We start from the raw sequence: 17,387 nt of genomic DNA on the forward strand, positions 1-17,387 counted from the left end.
ATTGTAAACAATATAGATAAACAGAAAGAAAGCACAGTAGATCAGACATTCGTGCACATCAAAGAAGGTACAAGAAGTAAGCAGTTACCAGAGATCAGAAGAGGCAGGAAGTCAGGAGTTAAAGCAGTAACAGCCGGGGAACCCCAGAATTCAAGGCAGGTGTAGACCAGGAATCCAGGACAGACAGGAATCTCATTAAGTGAAACCAGCAACCAGAATCCTGCAAAGTGAACTTGACAGATACTAACTCAAGATCTCTCCGAACTTCTCATACCCCACTGTCTGAGCAGCAACCCATCCTCAAGCCTAGAGGGCTTGCCAGCAGCCACGGGGCAATTAATTTACTGCATCTAGCTTCAAGGGATAGATATGCAAAGCCACAGAGAACATACACGCACACACCTTGATTATACAGTTACTATTTCCAGATCGTAAGGGAGAAGGATGCGCAAGTTCAACCAGCATTATAGAGAATGTTATAAAAGAGCAACTCTTTCATACTCCAAAATGATACTCCACTGGCTATTCTTAGAGTCTAACACCAAGAGGCTGTTGTATCTGAAAGTAAGAAGACAAAATATTGCAGAACATGAGACCTGATTTCTTAGCTATTGTCTAATTACTCAAATATTACTTCTAATTCTACCATTAGAGCACTGCCCCAATATATCAGAAATGTACCTTGATGCTCAAATGCCTGCACTCCATCTAGTTACACAAAAGCACATAGTTTCTGTGTTAATAAACACATGAGCCTCTTTCCTTATTTTTTTCTCATTTTCTAATGTCTCTGTATTCTGGAAGAAAGCTTGTAATAGGAAGAAACAGGGGTAATTTAACATTATCTTTGATCCCCTAGCCTTGTGCTTTATCATTTGGCTTGAGGGACTTCTGTTATAGCAGAATACATGCTGTAGTGAGATTATTTCCGACATGTCAATAACTAAACCCTTTTGGATAGAATCTAAGGAGGACTTTCCATTACTGAATTCTGTTCTAAAGTAAACACAAAAAAGCTCAAGTTATAGCAAATATGTAAAACTATATCTAAAATAATAATGCAAAGTACAATTGCATGGCAATTGAAAGTTATAAAGTATTGTCAATTACACTATCTCCTGGATCCTCACAACAGCCCCCATGAGACTGGCAAAGTAAATTACACTTTGAGTGTAATTTTTCTTATCTGTGAAATAAAGGTCTATGAGGAGCCAAATCATGGGTCTAGTGAGTGAGTGAGCCGACACTGGGATCCAGCAGGAGCCGGAGGACCCCCTCCTCTGACAACAACAAAACCCCCTAAATCAAGATCAAACCTCTCTGGAACAGCAACTTCCACTCCCTCTGAGTGCATCAGTAAAAACTTAACAGGCTAGCCTGCAATGGGACAATATGGCAGGTGTCTAAATTCTCAGACTGCGCCTGATCTACTGTGAGACTCTGAGGTACTGCTTCTTACCCTCTATGAACAGGGCTTAATGCTACTTACTGAAGACTGAAAGAGTAACACGTTAATCCAGGTAAATCTCCTGGGAATTGAAAAGTGCTAAAAAAAATTAAAAATAAAAAAAAATTTTAAACATAAATTAAGAGCCAGAGATTTTGATTTATCTGTCATTGGATGATAATACTTTCTAGCGTTATGAAAAGCTCAGTCCAGAGGGTTTTTTTCCCTGGGATAATCTAAGGGCAAAAATCCAAGAAAATGCTCAGTATTAACACAGGAGGAAAAGAAAACCAAAGAGAAGGATGCTATTCCTGAGACGATGTCATGAATTGCTGGGTTTACTCATCACTTAATTAATAAGAACTGAACACCTACTGGGCACAGAGCCTTGAATTGCTCTTAAGCTGCTCTTAGCTTAATGAAAGATTCATTGAATTTTTTTAGTGAATTAAATTTTGCTCCATGATAAAGACAGAGCTTCTAAAGCTATGCCAAAAGAGAATGAAAAATTAATGTTCGAGAAATAGAAATATGTTCCAGGTCTGCTTATACTCTAACTGGGCTTAGCATTGGTGAAGAGGATTCAAATTCTCTTGAGAAAGCAACGTATGTTCAGAAACATCTGACATGCGGTCAGAGAAGGTTGGGATCAAAATTCAAACCCAATTCATATGACCCTCATTGCATAAATCTAAGAAAACACAACAGGTCAAACCAGAGTGAAGAAATGAGGGGGAGAAGGTAGGTTATAGGAAAACCTGGGCCTCTGGAGAATTCCTTCGGGGCTTTGAAAAAAACCACATCTGCAGTTTAATTCAAATGAAAGTACCGCCTTGTCGGGATTCATTTGAATAATTGAAGGCATAAAATGGAATAATCTCAGGTCTGAAAACACGCCATTATATATTTGCAAATCTCTTGTTAAAAAATCAAAATAAACTTAGTAAATGGGGAGAGCGTGAAAGAAAACTGGTCTGTCTTATTACTTCTATGCACTGACCTACAACCTGAAATCCCTGAAGCAACATTTAGGGCTTATAACATTTTACGAAGGAAGAAAAAAAAAAGAAGAATCAAAGAGGGAAAGGGAGGAAGGGAGGGAAAATTATTTCAAAAACCTTTAAAGTACTCATTCATGTGAAAACTGTTGCAACAAACTGGATAAAACCTTAATCAATATCTCAAATGCTGCTCCTTTCACTAAATAAAACACTGTACAGAAAAATATTCTGAAAGCAAATTCTCCAAACAGCACTTACTAAAAATCTTCAGTGAGCATGAAAACAGGGAAGAGAATATTACTATGAAGAAAACATTTTCCAAATCCACTAATTTTTTTTTTTTGGCCACACCCATGGCATGTGGAATTTCCTGGGCCAGGTCCTGAACTTGAGCCATGGCAGTGACGATGCCAAATCTTTAACTGCTAGGCTCAACAGGGAACGCCCTCACTGATTTATTTTTGAGACTGTGAACTAGATGAAATATTTCTGGAACATTTGCTAAAGTCTAGCCCAGCGCTGGTTCCAAGTGCTGAAAAAACAAAACAAATAAGTCCCAGGTCATGATCTCAAGAGACTTGCAGTTTGGTTGTCAAGCAAATCCTGCACAAGTTAAGGGTGATACAAGGCTGCTCCGTGTTGCTGGAGCACTGGGTATGTCAGGGATAAAAAGAAAGCAAAGCGAGAAGGTTGAAGAAGTGGTATGCGACCAACGTTTAGAAAGCGTAAATGCCAGACAAAGAAATTTCTTTGAGTTTTATTCATTAAGGACGGAGGAGAGCAACTGAGGGAGGAATGTCACCTGAGATCTGTGCATTGGAAGGAAGATGCTAACAAATAGGCCAGGAAAGGGGAGCAGAGACAAGCCCAGAGGCAGGAAGGGGCAGAGACGAGGTTTAAAAGAAAAGCCAAACTGTAATCCCAAGTAAGCTTACACCAGTGAGAGAGAAAGAAGGACATGAATTTGAGTCCAATTTGAAGAGACGGAGGCAAACCTAAGCAAAGGGTGGGGAAAGATATCAGAAACACTGTCCTTTGGCACTGAAGGACCTTGGGACATCATAATTTCCATCATAAGATAGAGAAGGTTCTAGGGAGGTGATTTTAGTTCTTGTCAGATGAACGTTGAGATGCCCATGAGAAGCCCAGCGGAGTGAAGAAGAGTCAGCCGGTGATGGGTTTCCAGGAGAGAAAGTCCAGTAGTCATGCAGGAGAGCAGAAAGAGAAGGAGGGCATTTGGAGGGCAGGGGGAGGGAGGAAGCAGGAGAAGAAGCCACGTGGGAGCCTTTAGAAACACAGGATGAGAAGCAGCAGAACTCAGTGTCAGGGCGAAATAAAAGGAGCAGATTTAAAGAAAGGATTTTGATAAGCAAGAGTCCAGGGCTGCAGAGAGGTTAAGGCAGGTGAAGATTTAAGAAGCATCCCTGGGAATTCCCACTGTGGCTCGGTGGTTAGTGAACCCAACTAGCATCCATGAGGATAAGCGTTCAACCCCTGGCCTTGCTCAGCAGGTTAAGATCCGGCTATGGTGTAGGTCACAGCTGAGGCTTGGATCCCAGGTTGCTGCAGCTCCGACGTAGGCGGGTGGCTACAGCTCCCACTGGACCCCCAGCCTGGGAACCTCCATATGCTGTGGGTTCGGCCCTAAAAAGACAAAAAGACCAAATAAATAAATAAAGACCTAAATGTGAAAGGTAAAACTAATTAAAAAGAAGCATGATGATTTCTTTGGAACAGTCAAGGTGAAGCCAAGCTGCAAGATGCCACGGAGTGAATGAGTTCTGGGGCTCAGGGCACCTTGAAGACTGTATTTCTTGGCAGTAACTGCATAGAGATTGAACAGCAACATGAAGGAAAGAGATTTTTGTTGCATTTGTCGGATGTTTGATTTCTCTTATGTATAAATAATATGCAAGAACGCTCAGAGCTTAGTAAAAGAAACCAGAGAGGGGATAAGACAGATCAGGAGGAATAAGAGACAAAATATCATCGAATCTTTTAGGATTAAATTTCCAGTTCATTGAAACAAGGTGTCCAGCATGGCTGTGATCTGGAGACACACACCTGCCTCCTGAAAGCGTTAGATCTCCCATTTACTAAGGAGAAAGCCTTGCATTCTGATCCTCGGTGCAAAGGCAGTTCCTATTTTGGACTTGAGAGGGAGAAAGAATGTGACGACAGACAGAACGGAAGTCAGAGCCGGCCTGGAGACTGACTAATTCTAAGAAACCAGGACGCCACTTACATTTCCAAAGTATTTGTCCAGCAACTCCACGTAACGATGCACAATCTCTAGTGTTAAGAGCTCATTGTCCTGATTTTCTACGGCACAGCAAAAATATAAACTAGCATACCTTGAAAAGAAAAAAAGAGAACGTAAAATATGGTGACATGTTACACGACCTGAAGATGGTTTTTTTTGGGGGGGAACAAGCAGTTACCCCTCCTCCCTAGAGACTCTCCCTGGTCACCTCTGAGAGAGAAATCATTATTCATCACATCCAACATCCTCCCAAAATGTAAAATAGAATACGCAAAAACTATGGTGGTGATGGGAGTATTTCGGTTAATTAGGTGAAAAGGTCCTCCACGAAACTTTACCAGGAGGCGCTCTTATCGGGGAACAGAGTCCTTGGGCCTGGGGTGCCTATTCACGCTCCTCCCTGGATTACAAACTGTGCTTTCTAAACTCCAGACCCCTGACCAGGGCTCCCATGCTGCCCACCTTCTCCCTTTACACTGCACTGCGCTGTTTCCTACCCTCAGCTTGTCAAGTCCTCCCCTCCCCTGTGTGTTCCTCTGCCTAAAATACTCCTCCCCACCCAATTCTCCTGCTCCTCCAGTGGCTCTGAGCTTGAACGCCGGTTCCTCCAGGAAATTTCCATCCTTTCTCACTGCATCAGATGCCCCGGCTTTGCATTCCTGTATCTCCCCTGCAAAGCACCCTGTGCTCTTCATCCTGTATCACTTGGCCTGTCTCTCCTCCACCAGACCAGCCACTTCCCAAAGGCAGGGACTGAGGCTGCCCTGTCCACCAGTGTGTACCCAGAAGCTGTAAGTATCTGTTGAAAGAACTGTTGAAGCCTATTCTTCATGCACTCGTTTAAATTACAAATGAGCTCAAAGTTCTAGAAACCAACAAGCAGAGAAGAGGGACAAGCTTTTTGTCACCAAGCTTTTCCTGGGACTTTGCCTTTACATTCCTGAGATGCTTATGAAGGGGCCTTAGCTGACATCTCTCATGATGCTAAAACAAAAAGCTCTGACCTTGGACCCAGCAAAAGAAGCTTTGCCCAGGCACTTCCTGGTAATTTACTCCATTGCATATAGCCTGCGGATGCTACCTCCTTCTTCTTCCAGTTTTTTAAACACCCCTTGCAAGAACCCTTTTTTAAAAAAATTTTATGGTGGCATCCATGGCATATGGAAGTTCCTGGGCCAAGGACTGAATCCGAGCCACAGCTATGGCAATACCAGATCCTTTAACCCAGTGCATCAGGCCAGGGATTGAACCTAACCCTCAGCAGAGACCCAAGCTGCGGCAGTCAGATTCTTAACCCACTGCACCTTTTTGGGAACTCCAAAAGACCCTTTCTAGTGTGTGTTTTTACCCTCTAAAAGCTGCAGTGTGATGTTGGGTGCAGGGTCAGATTGGCTGTGCTCTGGTCCTGGCTTAGGCATTGGTTATCTGGATCTTCATGGGCAAAATGACTTCACCTCTCAGGGCCTCAGCTTCCTCATCTATAAACTGAGGTCCTCTTCCAGTATGGTCTTACCAGGGGAAGCTGGTGCAGTAAAGAGAGGATATACAGGCTTTAAAGTCAAAAATCTGTATTTGAATGCTGGCTCCACCAATTACCACTCAAATATTGTTGCTGGGACTAATTTCTTAAACTCTCAGCGGCTTCTGTTTGCTCATTTGCAAACATGAGTGATAATAACCATAATAAAGAGATGCCCACCTCTGCATCATGTGAAGCTGCAATTTTTTCCATAGCATTTGTTACTAACTGAAAAATGCTTTGTTTAATAAGTTCCATGAGAGAAGGAATGTTCTGTGTCTTATTCAGACTGTGTCTGATTTCAGCTCTGTGTCTAATGGCTACTGTATCCACAGCCATTAGAACAGTGCTGGAAACATAACAGGTGCTCATAAGACATTTCTTGAATGCATGTGTGCATTATTGGCACAAAAATTAAGTATCCAGAAGCCACTCTGGCACACGGAGGGCCTTTCAATAAATGAGCATCCTCTTCTATTTAGTCTTCTCGGGCTCCAGTCTCCTAAGATTTCAATAAATGATGAAATGGGTGTTGCAATCTAAAATGTTCACGATTGAACAAACCAAACAATAATGAGAAATTCAGTTCTCATAAAGTTACTCACACCTTTTATAAACAAGTTTTAGCTCCTTCCAGTCAATAAAACTGCTTGTCCTCTGACCACGAGACAGAATAATCTGAACAATTTCCCGGGTGATCTTTTTCCTTTCCTTGTCAGGGAGAGTCGTGTACCATTTCTGCAGCCGTAATTTCCCTTGTCGACTGAAGAGCAATATGAAATGTATCTAGAACAAATAAAGGACAGAAAGAAAATGGAATTTGGTCAACCAAATCATTCTACCTTAGACACTGAAATTCAGAAGCAGGGTTTAAAAAGGATCATAATTCTGAACAGATGAAAAATACTTAGCAGTATGAAAACCTAGCTTATCTGGGTTATATTACATTTAACCTATCAAAGAACAAAGAAACATATACATCACACACACAGCTTATTTATACTAGAGGAGAGAGGTAAGTTCTTCTTTTAATTCTTTTCATGAGTCACGAACTCATTATAGAGAGAAAAATATATCAAGGAAGAATATAACTCTGGAGAAAACCATTAAATTCTTCCTTCACAAGCCAAAAAAAAAAAAAAAATTTAAAACAGTGGAAGGGTTTACTTTAAAAATTATACTCCTGCTCTGTATCGCAACCATAGAAACAAAATGATAAGTAGTAAGAAAGGAAAGAAGAATGCAAAGGAAAGGAGCATGAAGCAAGGGGGGGATAGGAGGAAACTAGAAGGGGACCATATCTATGTTTCAATAAAAATTATATATATTTAAGGTGCACAACACGAGGATTTGATATGCATACACAGAGTGATGTGTTTATGACAATCAAGCTAATTAACGCATTATCTCCTCACACAGTTATCTGTTTTTGTGTGTGATGACAGACCGGAAATATACTCTCTTCGCAAAGTTCCGGTATTCCATAGAGTATTATTAGCTACGGTCACCAGGTCACCACGCTCTACACTAGATCTCTAGACTTATTCTTCCTACATGAAGCAAGTTTGCCCCCACTGACCAACATCGCCCCGTTTCCTCCACCCCCCACTCCTGGTAACCACTGTCCTACTCTTGGCTTCTATGAGTCTGATGCTTTTAGATTCTACATATAAGTCAGATCATGCAGTGTTTGTCTTTCTATGCCTGGCTTATTGCATTTGGCATATCTTCTAGGTTCACCCATGTTACTACAAATTACAGGATTTCCTTCTTTTTAAGGCTGAATAATATTCCATCGTTTGTGTATATGTGTATACTTAACTACACACACACATCATCCTCTTTCGGTTTGGCTGCGCCCACAACATGCAGAAGTTCCCAGGCCAGGGATCAAACCCACGCCACAGCTGTAACCAGAGTCACAGCAGTGACAACGCCAGATCCTTAACCCACTGAGCCATGAGGGAACTCCACACACCATACTGTCTGTATCCATTCAGCTCTCAGTGGGACACTTAGGTTGATTCCCTATCCTGGCTATTGCGAATAACGTTGCAGTGAACATGGAAGTGTAGTTGTCTCTTTGAGAAACTGATTTCATCTCCTTTGGAAATATTCCCAGAAGTGCTATCATATAGTAGTTCTAGTTTTTTGTTTGGTTTTTTTGCCCTTTTTTAATTAAAGAACAGTTGCTTTACAATGGTGTGTTTTCTATTTTTTTTTCTGGATACGAATTTCATTGTTGAATTCATGTAATTTTTCTATTTTATTGAAGCATAATTGATTTCCAATGTGCTAATTTTTGCTGTACAGCTAAGTGACTCAGTTATACATATATATATTCTTTTTCATATTCTTTTCCATGTTGGGCTATCACAGGACATTGAATATAGTTCCCTGTACTATACAGTAGGACCTTGTTGTTTACTCATCCAGGATATACTAGTTTGCATAGTAGTTCTATTTTTTAATTTTTGAGGGACCTCCTTACCATTTTCCATAATGGTTGTACCAATTTACATTCCTACCAACAGTGTGCAAGGGTCGCTTTTCTTCACACCCTCACTAACACCTCTTATCTCTTGTCTTTTTGATAATAGGTGTTCTAGCAGGTATAAGGTGATATCTCATTGCACTTTTGATTTGCATTTCTTTGCTGACTAGTAATATTGAGCATATTTTCATATACTTATTGGCCATCTGTATATCTTCTTTGGAGGAATGTCAATTTAGGTTCTTTGCCCACTTTTAATTGGGTTGCATTCTTGCTACTGACCTGTTTGAATTCTTTACATATTTTGGATATTAACCCATTAACGAATGTATGGTTTGCAAATATTTTCTTCCATTACATCAGTTGTCTCTTCAACTCTGTTGTTTCCTTTGCTGGGCAGAAGCTTTTTGGTTAGATGCAACCTCATTTGCCTACTTTTGCTTTTATTGCTTGTGATTTTATTTGTTTATTTATTTATTTTGGCTGTGGTTGTGGCATGTGGAAGTTCCTGGGCCTGGAACTGAACCCATGCCACAGAAACAACCTTGGCTGCCAAAGTGACAATGCCAGATCCTTAACCCGCTGTGCCTCAAGGGAACTCTGACTGTTGCCTGTGCTTTTAGAGTCATATCCAAAATATCGTTGCCCAAACTAATGTCAAGAAGTATTTTCCGTATGTTTTCTTCTAATAGTTTTACAGTTTCAGGCCTGAGAGTTTCATCCATTCTGAGTTAATTTTTGCATGTGAAGAGAAGTAAGGATTCAATTTCATTCCTCTGAATGTGGTTGTTAGTTTTCCTAATACCATTTATTAAGGAGACAGTCCTTTTCCTATGGTGTGTTCTTGGCACCTCCCTCAAAGATCAAACTAGTCTTAAATGTAAGATCTTTACTCCACTTTGTGGGTTACTTGGCTGAGAGATGTAGAATCAACCATCTCAAAACACAATTATCTTTGGCATCATAATTAATGTTTAACAATTTAGATAGCGCACGGGCCACATTAGCTGAACACCTGATCTCATTTTCAATTGTTTCAAAATGTGTATCTAAAATGCATGTTCATATTTCAATGAACTTTAAAAGCTTTCAATGACTAGAAGACACCATGACATGCGAAATTTATTGCGGAACCTGGGAGGTATGGAAGATTTGTTTTTCAGAAATTGTCAGATTGTCTAATATTTGTAAGAGATGTTTTTCTCAATCCACAGAATGAGAAGGTAAAGTTTAGAATCATAAACTATTTGTTGTTTTTTTCTTTTGTTTTTAATTTATTTTATTGAAGTATAATCCATTTACAATGTGTTAATTTCTGCTGTACAGCAAAGTGAAACAGTTACACACATATATACACATTCTTTTTCATATTCTTTTCCATTACCGTTATCACAAGATATTGAATATAGTTCCCTATGCTATACAATTGTTTAGTTTTTGTTTTCATTTTTGTTTTGTCTTTTTGCCTTTTCTAGGACCGCTCCCTGCGGCATATGGAGGTTCCCATGCTAGGGGTCTAATTGGAGCTGTAGATGCCCGCCTATGCCAGAGCCACAGCAACACAGGATCCAAGCTGCATCTGCGACTTACACCACAGCTCATGGCAACATGGATCCTTAACCCACTGAGCAAGGCAAGGGATCGAACCCGCAGCCTTATGGCTCCTAGTCGGATTCATTAACCACTGTGCCACAATGGGAACTCCTACAATTGCTTTATTTTAAAAAATAATAATAAAATTAATTATTGAGGTTAATTGTGCCACGGAGGGGACAATATATACTAGGACTAAAATAATCACAATTTTTAAACTTTTTAGGAATTCCCTGGTGGCTAAGTGGGTTAAGGACCTGTCATTGTCAGTGATGTGGCAAGGGTTTGATTCCCTGGCCCCAGGAAGTTCCACATGCAGCAAAAAAAAAAAAAGAACTATTTACAAATACAATATTCAACTCTTTACTGAAGAGCTTTGGCTCTAAATATCACAACATGAGTCATTTAAACCCACTAGGTGGTGGTATCTGAGGACCAAGAGAAACTACGCTCCTTCCTCAGAGAGTCCCCTCCCACCAACATATAGAATTTGAAGTTTTCTTAATAAGTTATATTCTGTCTTAGAAAGGAAACATCTGTTATAACAGGGACTTGAAAACCAAGACACAGCAAGTGAAAAGAAAGCAAATTAAAAAGCCCTGCTCATCTAGTAGCTTTAAGAAGTCACCCTCAATCTGGAATTTTAAGCATCTGCTTAGAATATAGCATTTTCTTAAATACCCATTTCACTATCAGCATAGGTACAGATAATGCAATAATGGAACACAGCTACCACTTTTTAAGAATCACACGAATCACACGGAGAAAGGCATTTATGTTTCCAGGAAGAGATCTTAAAAGTGACATTCTAAAGGTACAAAATTGAATGGTGACAGAATGATAAAACCTCAGGATCTTGAGAACAAAGCTCAGCTTTGGATCACAATCAGTGGATAAAACTATTCAAACCAATGTCTAGCGAATGGTCAGATCTTTATTGGAGAAATGCAATCCACGTGTTTTCTGGGTGTTCGTTTTGCATTCTAACCTAAACTCTTCTGTTACAATTGAAACTGATTTTCCCTGGTTTTATCTACAGAACATCTTAAAAGATAATATATCACTATCTTTGGAATAATAACTAACTCTTCACATATTTGAAGACAGGCATTAAAGGTTACCTTCCAAAAGAAAGTCTTTTCCTTACAGAACAAACTACCTTGGTTTCATGTCTTCTTATAGAACCCTATTATCAGATTTCAAAACATTATCATTGCAACTCCCCCAGTATTACTTCATAGATAAATATCACTTTTAATTTAAGATCATATCAATGCCCAAAGTTCTAGGTGGAACAATTGCTATGTTTAACTGTGGATTACTTTCTAACTCTATTGCAACCTTCTCTCAAGATCAAGTGCCTGCCTTCTTAAACATGGATCAACAAGGTAGAAAATAAACAAAGAGCTCTTTTTCATTCTAACAATGAGTTCAAAGAGAAAGGATGAACATAATACACGCATCCATAAAGCAATTTAAAATATAAAATGTATTTCAAATTCAAAAGAAGCAAAAAAACAGGTTCAAGTTTATCCAGTAACTGCATTGCATAAGACAGTGTTGAAAGAGTTTTTCAAGTTCTGCTCTGGGAGAGCACAGCAGCTAGTGTTGTGGTACCTGGTATCTGTTCCATCTCCACAGTTAACAATGTAGCATGAGAAAACTGGCAGAATAAATTGCAATGATTCACAGGAGTTCGTAACCTCTAGCAATTAATTTTATCCAATTTATCAGCTTAGTCATTCAAGGCGTATTTGGAGAATGTGTTTCAAGAGGTTAATCAAATACCATTTTTGATTAGCATTAGCTTGAGAGTACAAAAAAAAAAAAAAAAAAAAAAAGACTATTGGAAGGGGGTTTTTTATTCCAATATTTAAAAAGAGCCAACTTAAATTCATCATAAAGAAACTACATCTGCTACTATAAAATTCTTAGAGGAAAACATAGGCCAAACACTCTCCAACATAAATGACAGCAACATCTTCTCAGATTCACCCTTTAGAGTAATGACAATAAAAACAAAAATAAACAAATGGGACTTAATTAAACTTAAAAGTTTCTGCACAGCAAAGGAAACCCTAAACGAAACAAAAAGACAACCCACGGAATGGGAGAAAATCTTTGCAAAAAAATCGACTGACAAGGGATTAATCTCCAAAATTTATAAACACCTTCTTCAGCTCCATACCAAAAAAACAAATAACCCCATCGAAAAATGGGCAGAAGATCTAAACAGACAATTCTCCAAAGAAGACATAGAGATGGCTAAAAAGCATATGAAAAGATGTTCAACATCACTCATTATTAGAGAAATGCAAATCAAAACCACTATGAGGTACCACCTTACACGGGCCAGAATGGCCATCATCAAAAAGTCTACAAACAATAAGTGCTGGAGAGGGTGTGGAGAAAAAGGAACCCTATTACACTGTTGGTGGGAATGTAAATTGGTGCAACCACTGTGGAAAACAGTATGGAGATTCCTCAGAAAACCAAAAATAGAATTACCATTTGATCCAGCAATGCCACTCCTGGGCATCTATCCAGAGAATGGACACACTGACTCCCATACGCCAATGTCCATTGCAGCACTATATACAATAGCCAAGACATGGAAACAACCTAAATGTCCATCGACAGAGGAGTGGATCAAGATGTGGTACATACACACAATGGAATATTACTCAGCTATTGAAAGGAAAGAAATACCGGCATTTGCTGCAACATGGATGAACCTAGAAATTATCACGCTAAGTGAAGTCAGTCAGACAATGAGACACCAATATCAAATGCTTTCACTGACATGCAGAATCTGAAAAAAGGACACAATGAACTTCTTTGCAGAACAGATACTGACTCACAGACTTTGAAAAACGTATGATTTCCAAATGAGACAGGTTGGGGGGTTGGGGGATGCACTGAGGGTTTGGGATGGAAATCTATAAAATTTGGTTGTGATGATTATTATACAACTATAAATGTAATAAAATTCATTGAGTAATTAAAAAAGAAAGAATATATAAAAAATAAAGGAATATATATATAAATAAATAAAAGAATATGAATTTGAAAATAAAAGAATATATACATAAAAAAAGAAAGTAAACTACATCTGACTTCAGAAAACAATGCCCAGGCATTTTGTTTCAATAATATTGCTGAGAAGAAAGGCATATGGAGAGGCTGACTGTAACACTCTTCTGGAAAACGCCAACTCCAGAAATAACCATAAAATCCAATGAAGTATGATGAGCAAGCTTGGCTTCTCACATTTGGTCCGAGGTGGGCATCTGGCTTCACCGAGATCCCACCTCCTTCATTCAAGGTTAGCTTGAGATGATCCGGAGGAAATACCACATTGGCAGCTAAATTATCTGAATTTCAGAGAGACCTTAAAGCAGAGGTCATTTATTCACTTAATCCATATTTACTGATTATCTACTAAGTGCACTAAGAACCCTGTGAACATAATACTTGGTTCTTTACCTTGAGGAGCTTTTAGTCGTGATAAAGATTTTAAAAATATATATATATATATAGAATTCAACCACAGTCTTTTATCTACTCTACCTTCCGAAACACCACTAAAATGAGAAGAGTAGAATTTACAAAAATGCCTTAGCCCCAAGGGCATGTGATAGCAGCCCAGAGATTTCAACAAATCTTTGGAAGATGGAAGGAGACAGAGAGTGACAACTAACTTAGCAAAATAAGGACGGCTGTAGTGTAAGAGGCAGATTTCAAAGAGAAACCAGGAGTTCCTGTCGTGGTGCAGTGGAAACGAATCCAACTAGAAACCACGAGGTTGCCAGTTCGATCTCTGGCCTCACTTGGATCTGATGTTGCTGTGGCAATGGCTGTGGTATAGGCCAGCAGTTGTAGCTCTGATTAGACCCCTAGCCTGGGAACTGCCAAATGTCACCCAGGTGTGGCCCCAAAAAGCATAAATAAATAAATAAAACAAAGGAAACCAGCCAATTCTCCCCAGAGAAAGCCCAAGAGCAGCACTTGGGGGTAACATGCCGCCCCCCTCCCCCAATTGTGAAAACAGGGACACTGGCTAAAGGTCTACCTACAGAGCTGTTGACATTTCCAGGGGACTGCAGCTGAGAACGCACACACCTGACCACCCTCCACAGTAAGTCCCCAGTTGCTTTATTCCAGGGTGCAGAAATTCAGGGGAAGCCTTACAGTCAGAGCCTCTTAGTGTTGCAGGAAGGTGGACCCCTCCCCGGGCCCAACCGTCTAACACTCAGAAATGAATTGTCTGAGGACACACACATGCTGACAAAGCAAAAGATTTTATTGAGAAGGGGCACTTGGGCAGAGATTGCCAGGGTAAGGGAACCTAGGAGAACTGCAGTCTCCAGTTTTATGGTAAAGGGATTCGTTTCCAGGTAGTCTCTGCCAATCATCTTGTTCGGCCCTTACTTGATCTGACTCAGGGTCCTTCTTGGTGGCATGTGCACCTCTCAGCCAAAATGGATTCCAGAGCCAAGGATCTTGGGAGGCTGGTCCTCTCCACCCTCCTACTGGCCCCTCCCACATCCTCCTGGTTAGTCTTCAGGGCAGCATCATGTTCCGTATCAGGGCCTCCTGCTTGAGACAACTCACGCGAGCAGCTATTGTGCTTGGCCAAGGTGGGCAGTTTCAGTCAATCGTCCCCTAACATTAGCACAGCTTCCTCTGGACCTCGGTCAGGAATGGGTAACAAGCAGCTGCCAACATGCTGCTGTCCACAGGAGTCACAGGTTTACCCAACCTGAGAAGCTCAAATTTGTGCAATGCCATGTTTCTCTACTTAAGGCTTACATTACCTCTCAAAGCACTTAACACAAGTAATTGATGCCCTTAAGAAGAAATATTTATAAACAATTGCAGCCCTCCTGGATCTTAAGTGCAATTCTGAGCCTGCAAAGCCACAGATATATAGATATAGACCTTCGCTAAGAGAGAAAAGTGTTGCTGCACCTCTATCACGAACTTTGTTGTCCAAAAAAACCCATCTTTTTTTTTTGGCGGCGGGGGGGGGGGGGTCTTTTTAGGGCCTCACCTGCAGCACATGGAGGTTCCCAGGCAAGGGGGTGAATCAGAGCTGTTGTCGCCAGCCTACAGCAATGAGGGATTTGAGCAGCATCTGCAACCTACACCATAGCTCATGGCAACACCGGATCCTTAACCCACTGAGCGAGGCCAGGGATCAAACCTACATCCTCATGGATACTAGTCAGATTCCTTTCTGCTGAGCCATGAAGGGAACTCCAAAAAACCCGTCTCTTCATCAGGAGACTGAATGATTCCCCTGGAAACACTAAATGGTAGAGGAAAGACCTCTAGGCACTAACAATGGGGGCTTTCAGGCCACCTGATTCTGCCCCCCAGAACTGACTGTTAACATTTAGCACTCTATTATATTAATTTTTTTCATTTTTTAAAATTTTATTGAAGTATAGTTGATTTACAATGTTGTGAGAATTTCTGCTGTTCAACAAAGTGATTCAGCTATGCATACACACACATGCATTCTCTTTCAGATTCTTTTCCCCATATAGATTACCACAGAATATTGGGTAGAGTTCTCTGTGCCATTAGCCAATCTAGCATCTGCTTTTAAATATGAGTGGAAGCCAAGGTTACCAGACATTTGAGAATAGTCTCTAATGCCAAAGAACAAGGCCAAAAAGGACAAAGAGAAAAAAGTAAGCACTGGATACAGTAAGAAAACAAGGAGGAGGACAAACTTACGCAGACACACACACACACACACACACACACACACACACACACACACGAAATGAATGTACTCAGAGAGTTCAAAGATGATGGAATTCCTATGTCAATAAGACAAAAGCAGAATTCTATGAGGGGAAAAAAGAGACAAGAAAAAAACCCTGCATACTAAAAAGTACAATAAACACAATGAAGTCAAAGGAATCTTCAAGAGATCATCACAAACCAAAAAACAGACGGAAAATTCGTGGAAAAGATAAAACCATTAAGGGGTCAATCCAGAAGGTGTAACATCCAGGAAGCTGAAACAGAGATAATGGAGAGGAAGAAAATCTCTAAGGAAGAATTCAACAAATGTCCCAGGGCGAACAAGATGAAGCTTCAGATTAGAAAGGCTCATCAAGTGCCCAGAACAATGAACTCTAAAAGTACATCGCAGGACACTTCAGAACACTTAAGATAAGGAGAGCAGCCTAAGAGATTCTAGGACAAGAAGTTCCCACTCAATGGATCGGCAATCAAAAGAGCATCGGACTCCTCACCTGCAACACCAGCTGTGGAGAAGCACCAGCTGTTGGAAGACTGGACATCTACCTGCAGCCAAATGATCAATCGGTAAAAGAGGGGACGAGACGTTTGAGTTTTCACACTCGCAAAGACAAAAAATAAAAAGAGAAAAATAAAAGAAAGAAATTTGCATCCAGTATATATTTCTCAGGAAGCCACTGGAAGACATCTCTCAGCAAAGTATCGAAAAGCATTAGATATGGTCACCTAGGGCACAGGGAACCCAAAGTGAAACGGTGATGAAAAGAAAAGCCAGAGTGACAGCCACGCGGGAGACCAAGAAAGCAACCATTGCAGACGGTGGTTGGGGCTGGGTGGGGGGGAGGGGAAGGGAGAAACACAATTTGTAGATCATTTCATTCCTTTGTATAGTTGGAGAAAATACTGATAGCCATCTAAAAGATATCGGCTAAGATATCCCATTGAGGGGGATAAACAATGATAGATACGGAGAAAGCCAGGTGAGTAGAAAAAAATTTTATAAACTCCAGAAAAGAGAAATGATACAAACAAGAAATCATAATCCCAGTTCTTTTTTTTCTTTATTTTTTATTTTTATATTTTTACCGCCACACCTACGGCATATGGAAGTTCCTGGGCTAGGGGTTGAATCAGAGCTGCAGCTGCAGACCTACACCACAGCAACACTGGATCCTAGTGCATCTCTGGCTTACGCTGCAGGTTGTGGGAACACTGGATCCTTAACCCACTGAGCAAGGGGCCAGGGAGCAAACCAAATCCTCAGGGATGCTATGTCGGGTTCTCAACCTGCT

At 40.4% G+C, this 17,387-nt stretch overlaps 1 protein-coding gene across 2 annotated transcripts in view; it reads right to left on the reverse strand.

Annotated features, from left to right (window-relative positions):
* The window catches only part of AP1S3 (adaptor related protein complex 1 subunit sigma 3), a 75,143-nt gene that overhangs the window by 12,588 nt on the left and 45,168 nt on the right, over window positions 1–17,387 (reverse strand). For both annotated transcript variants that reach the window (XM_021074901.2, XM_021074902.2), the window contains 2 exons: window positions 6,838–7,016; window positions 4,694–4,802 (listed from right to left, as the gene is read on the reverse strand). In XM_021074901.2, coding sequence (XP_020930560.1) covers window positions 4,694–4,802; window positions 6,838–7,016 — 288 coding nt within the window. The remainder of the gene's footprint in view (window positions 1–4,693; window positions 4,803–6,837; window positions 7,017–17,387) is intronic.

This window comes from Sus scrofa, chromosome 15, assembly GCF_054392235.1.
Source record: "Sus scrofa isolate SSC_HxYL_T2T_F1_AM1 chromosome 15, Sscrofa_HxYL_maternal_Yorkshire_Landrace_v2.0, whole genome shotgun sequence".
NCBI classification, from domain to species: Eukaryota; Metazoa; Chordata; class Mammalia; order Artiodactyla; family Suidae; genus Sus; species Sus scrofa.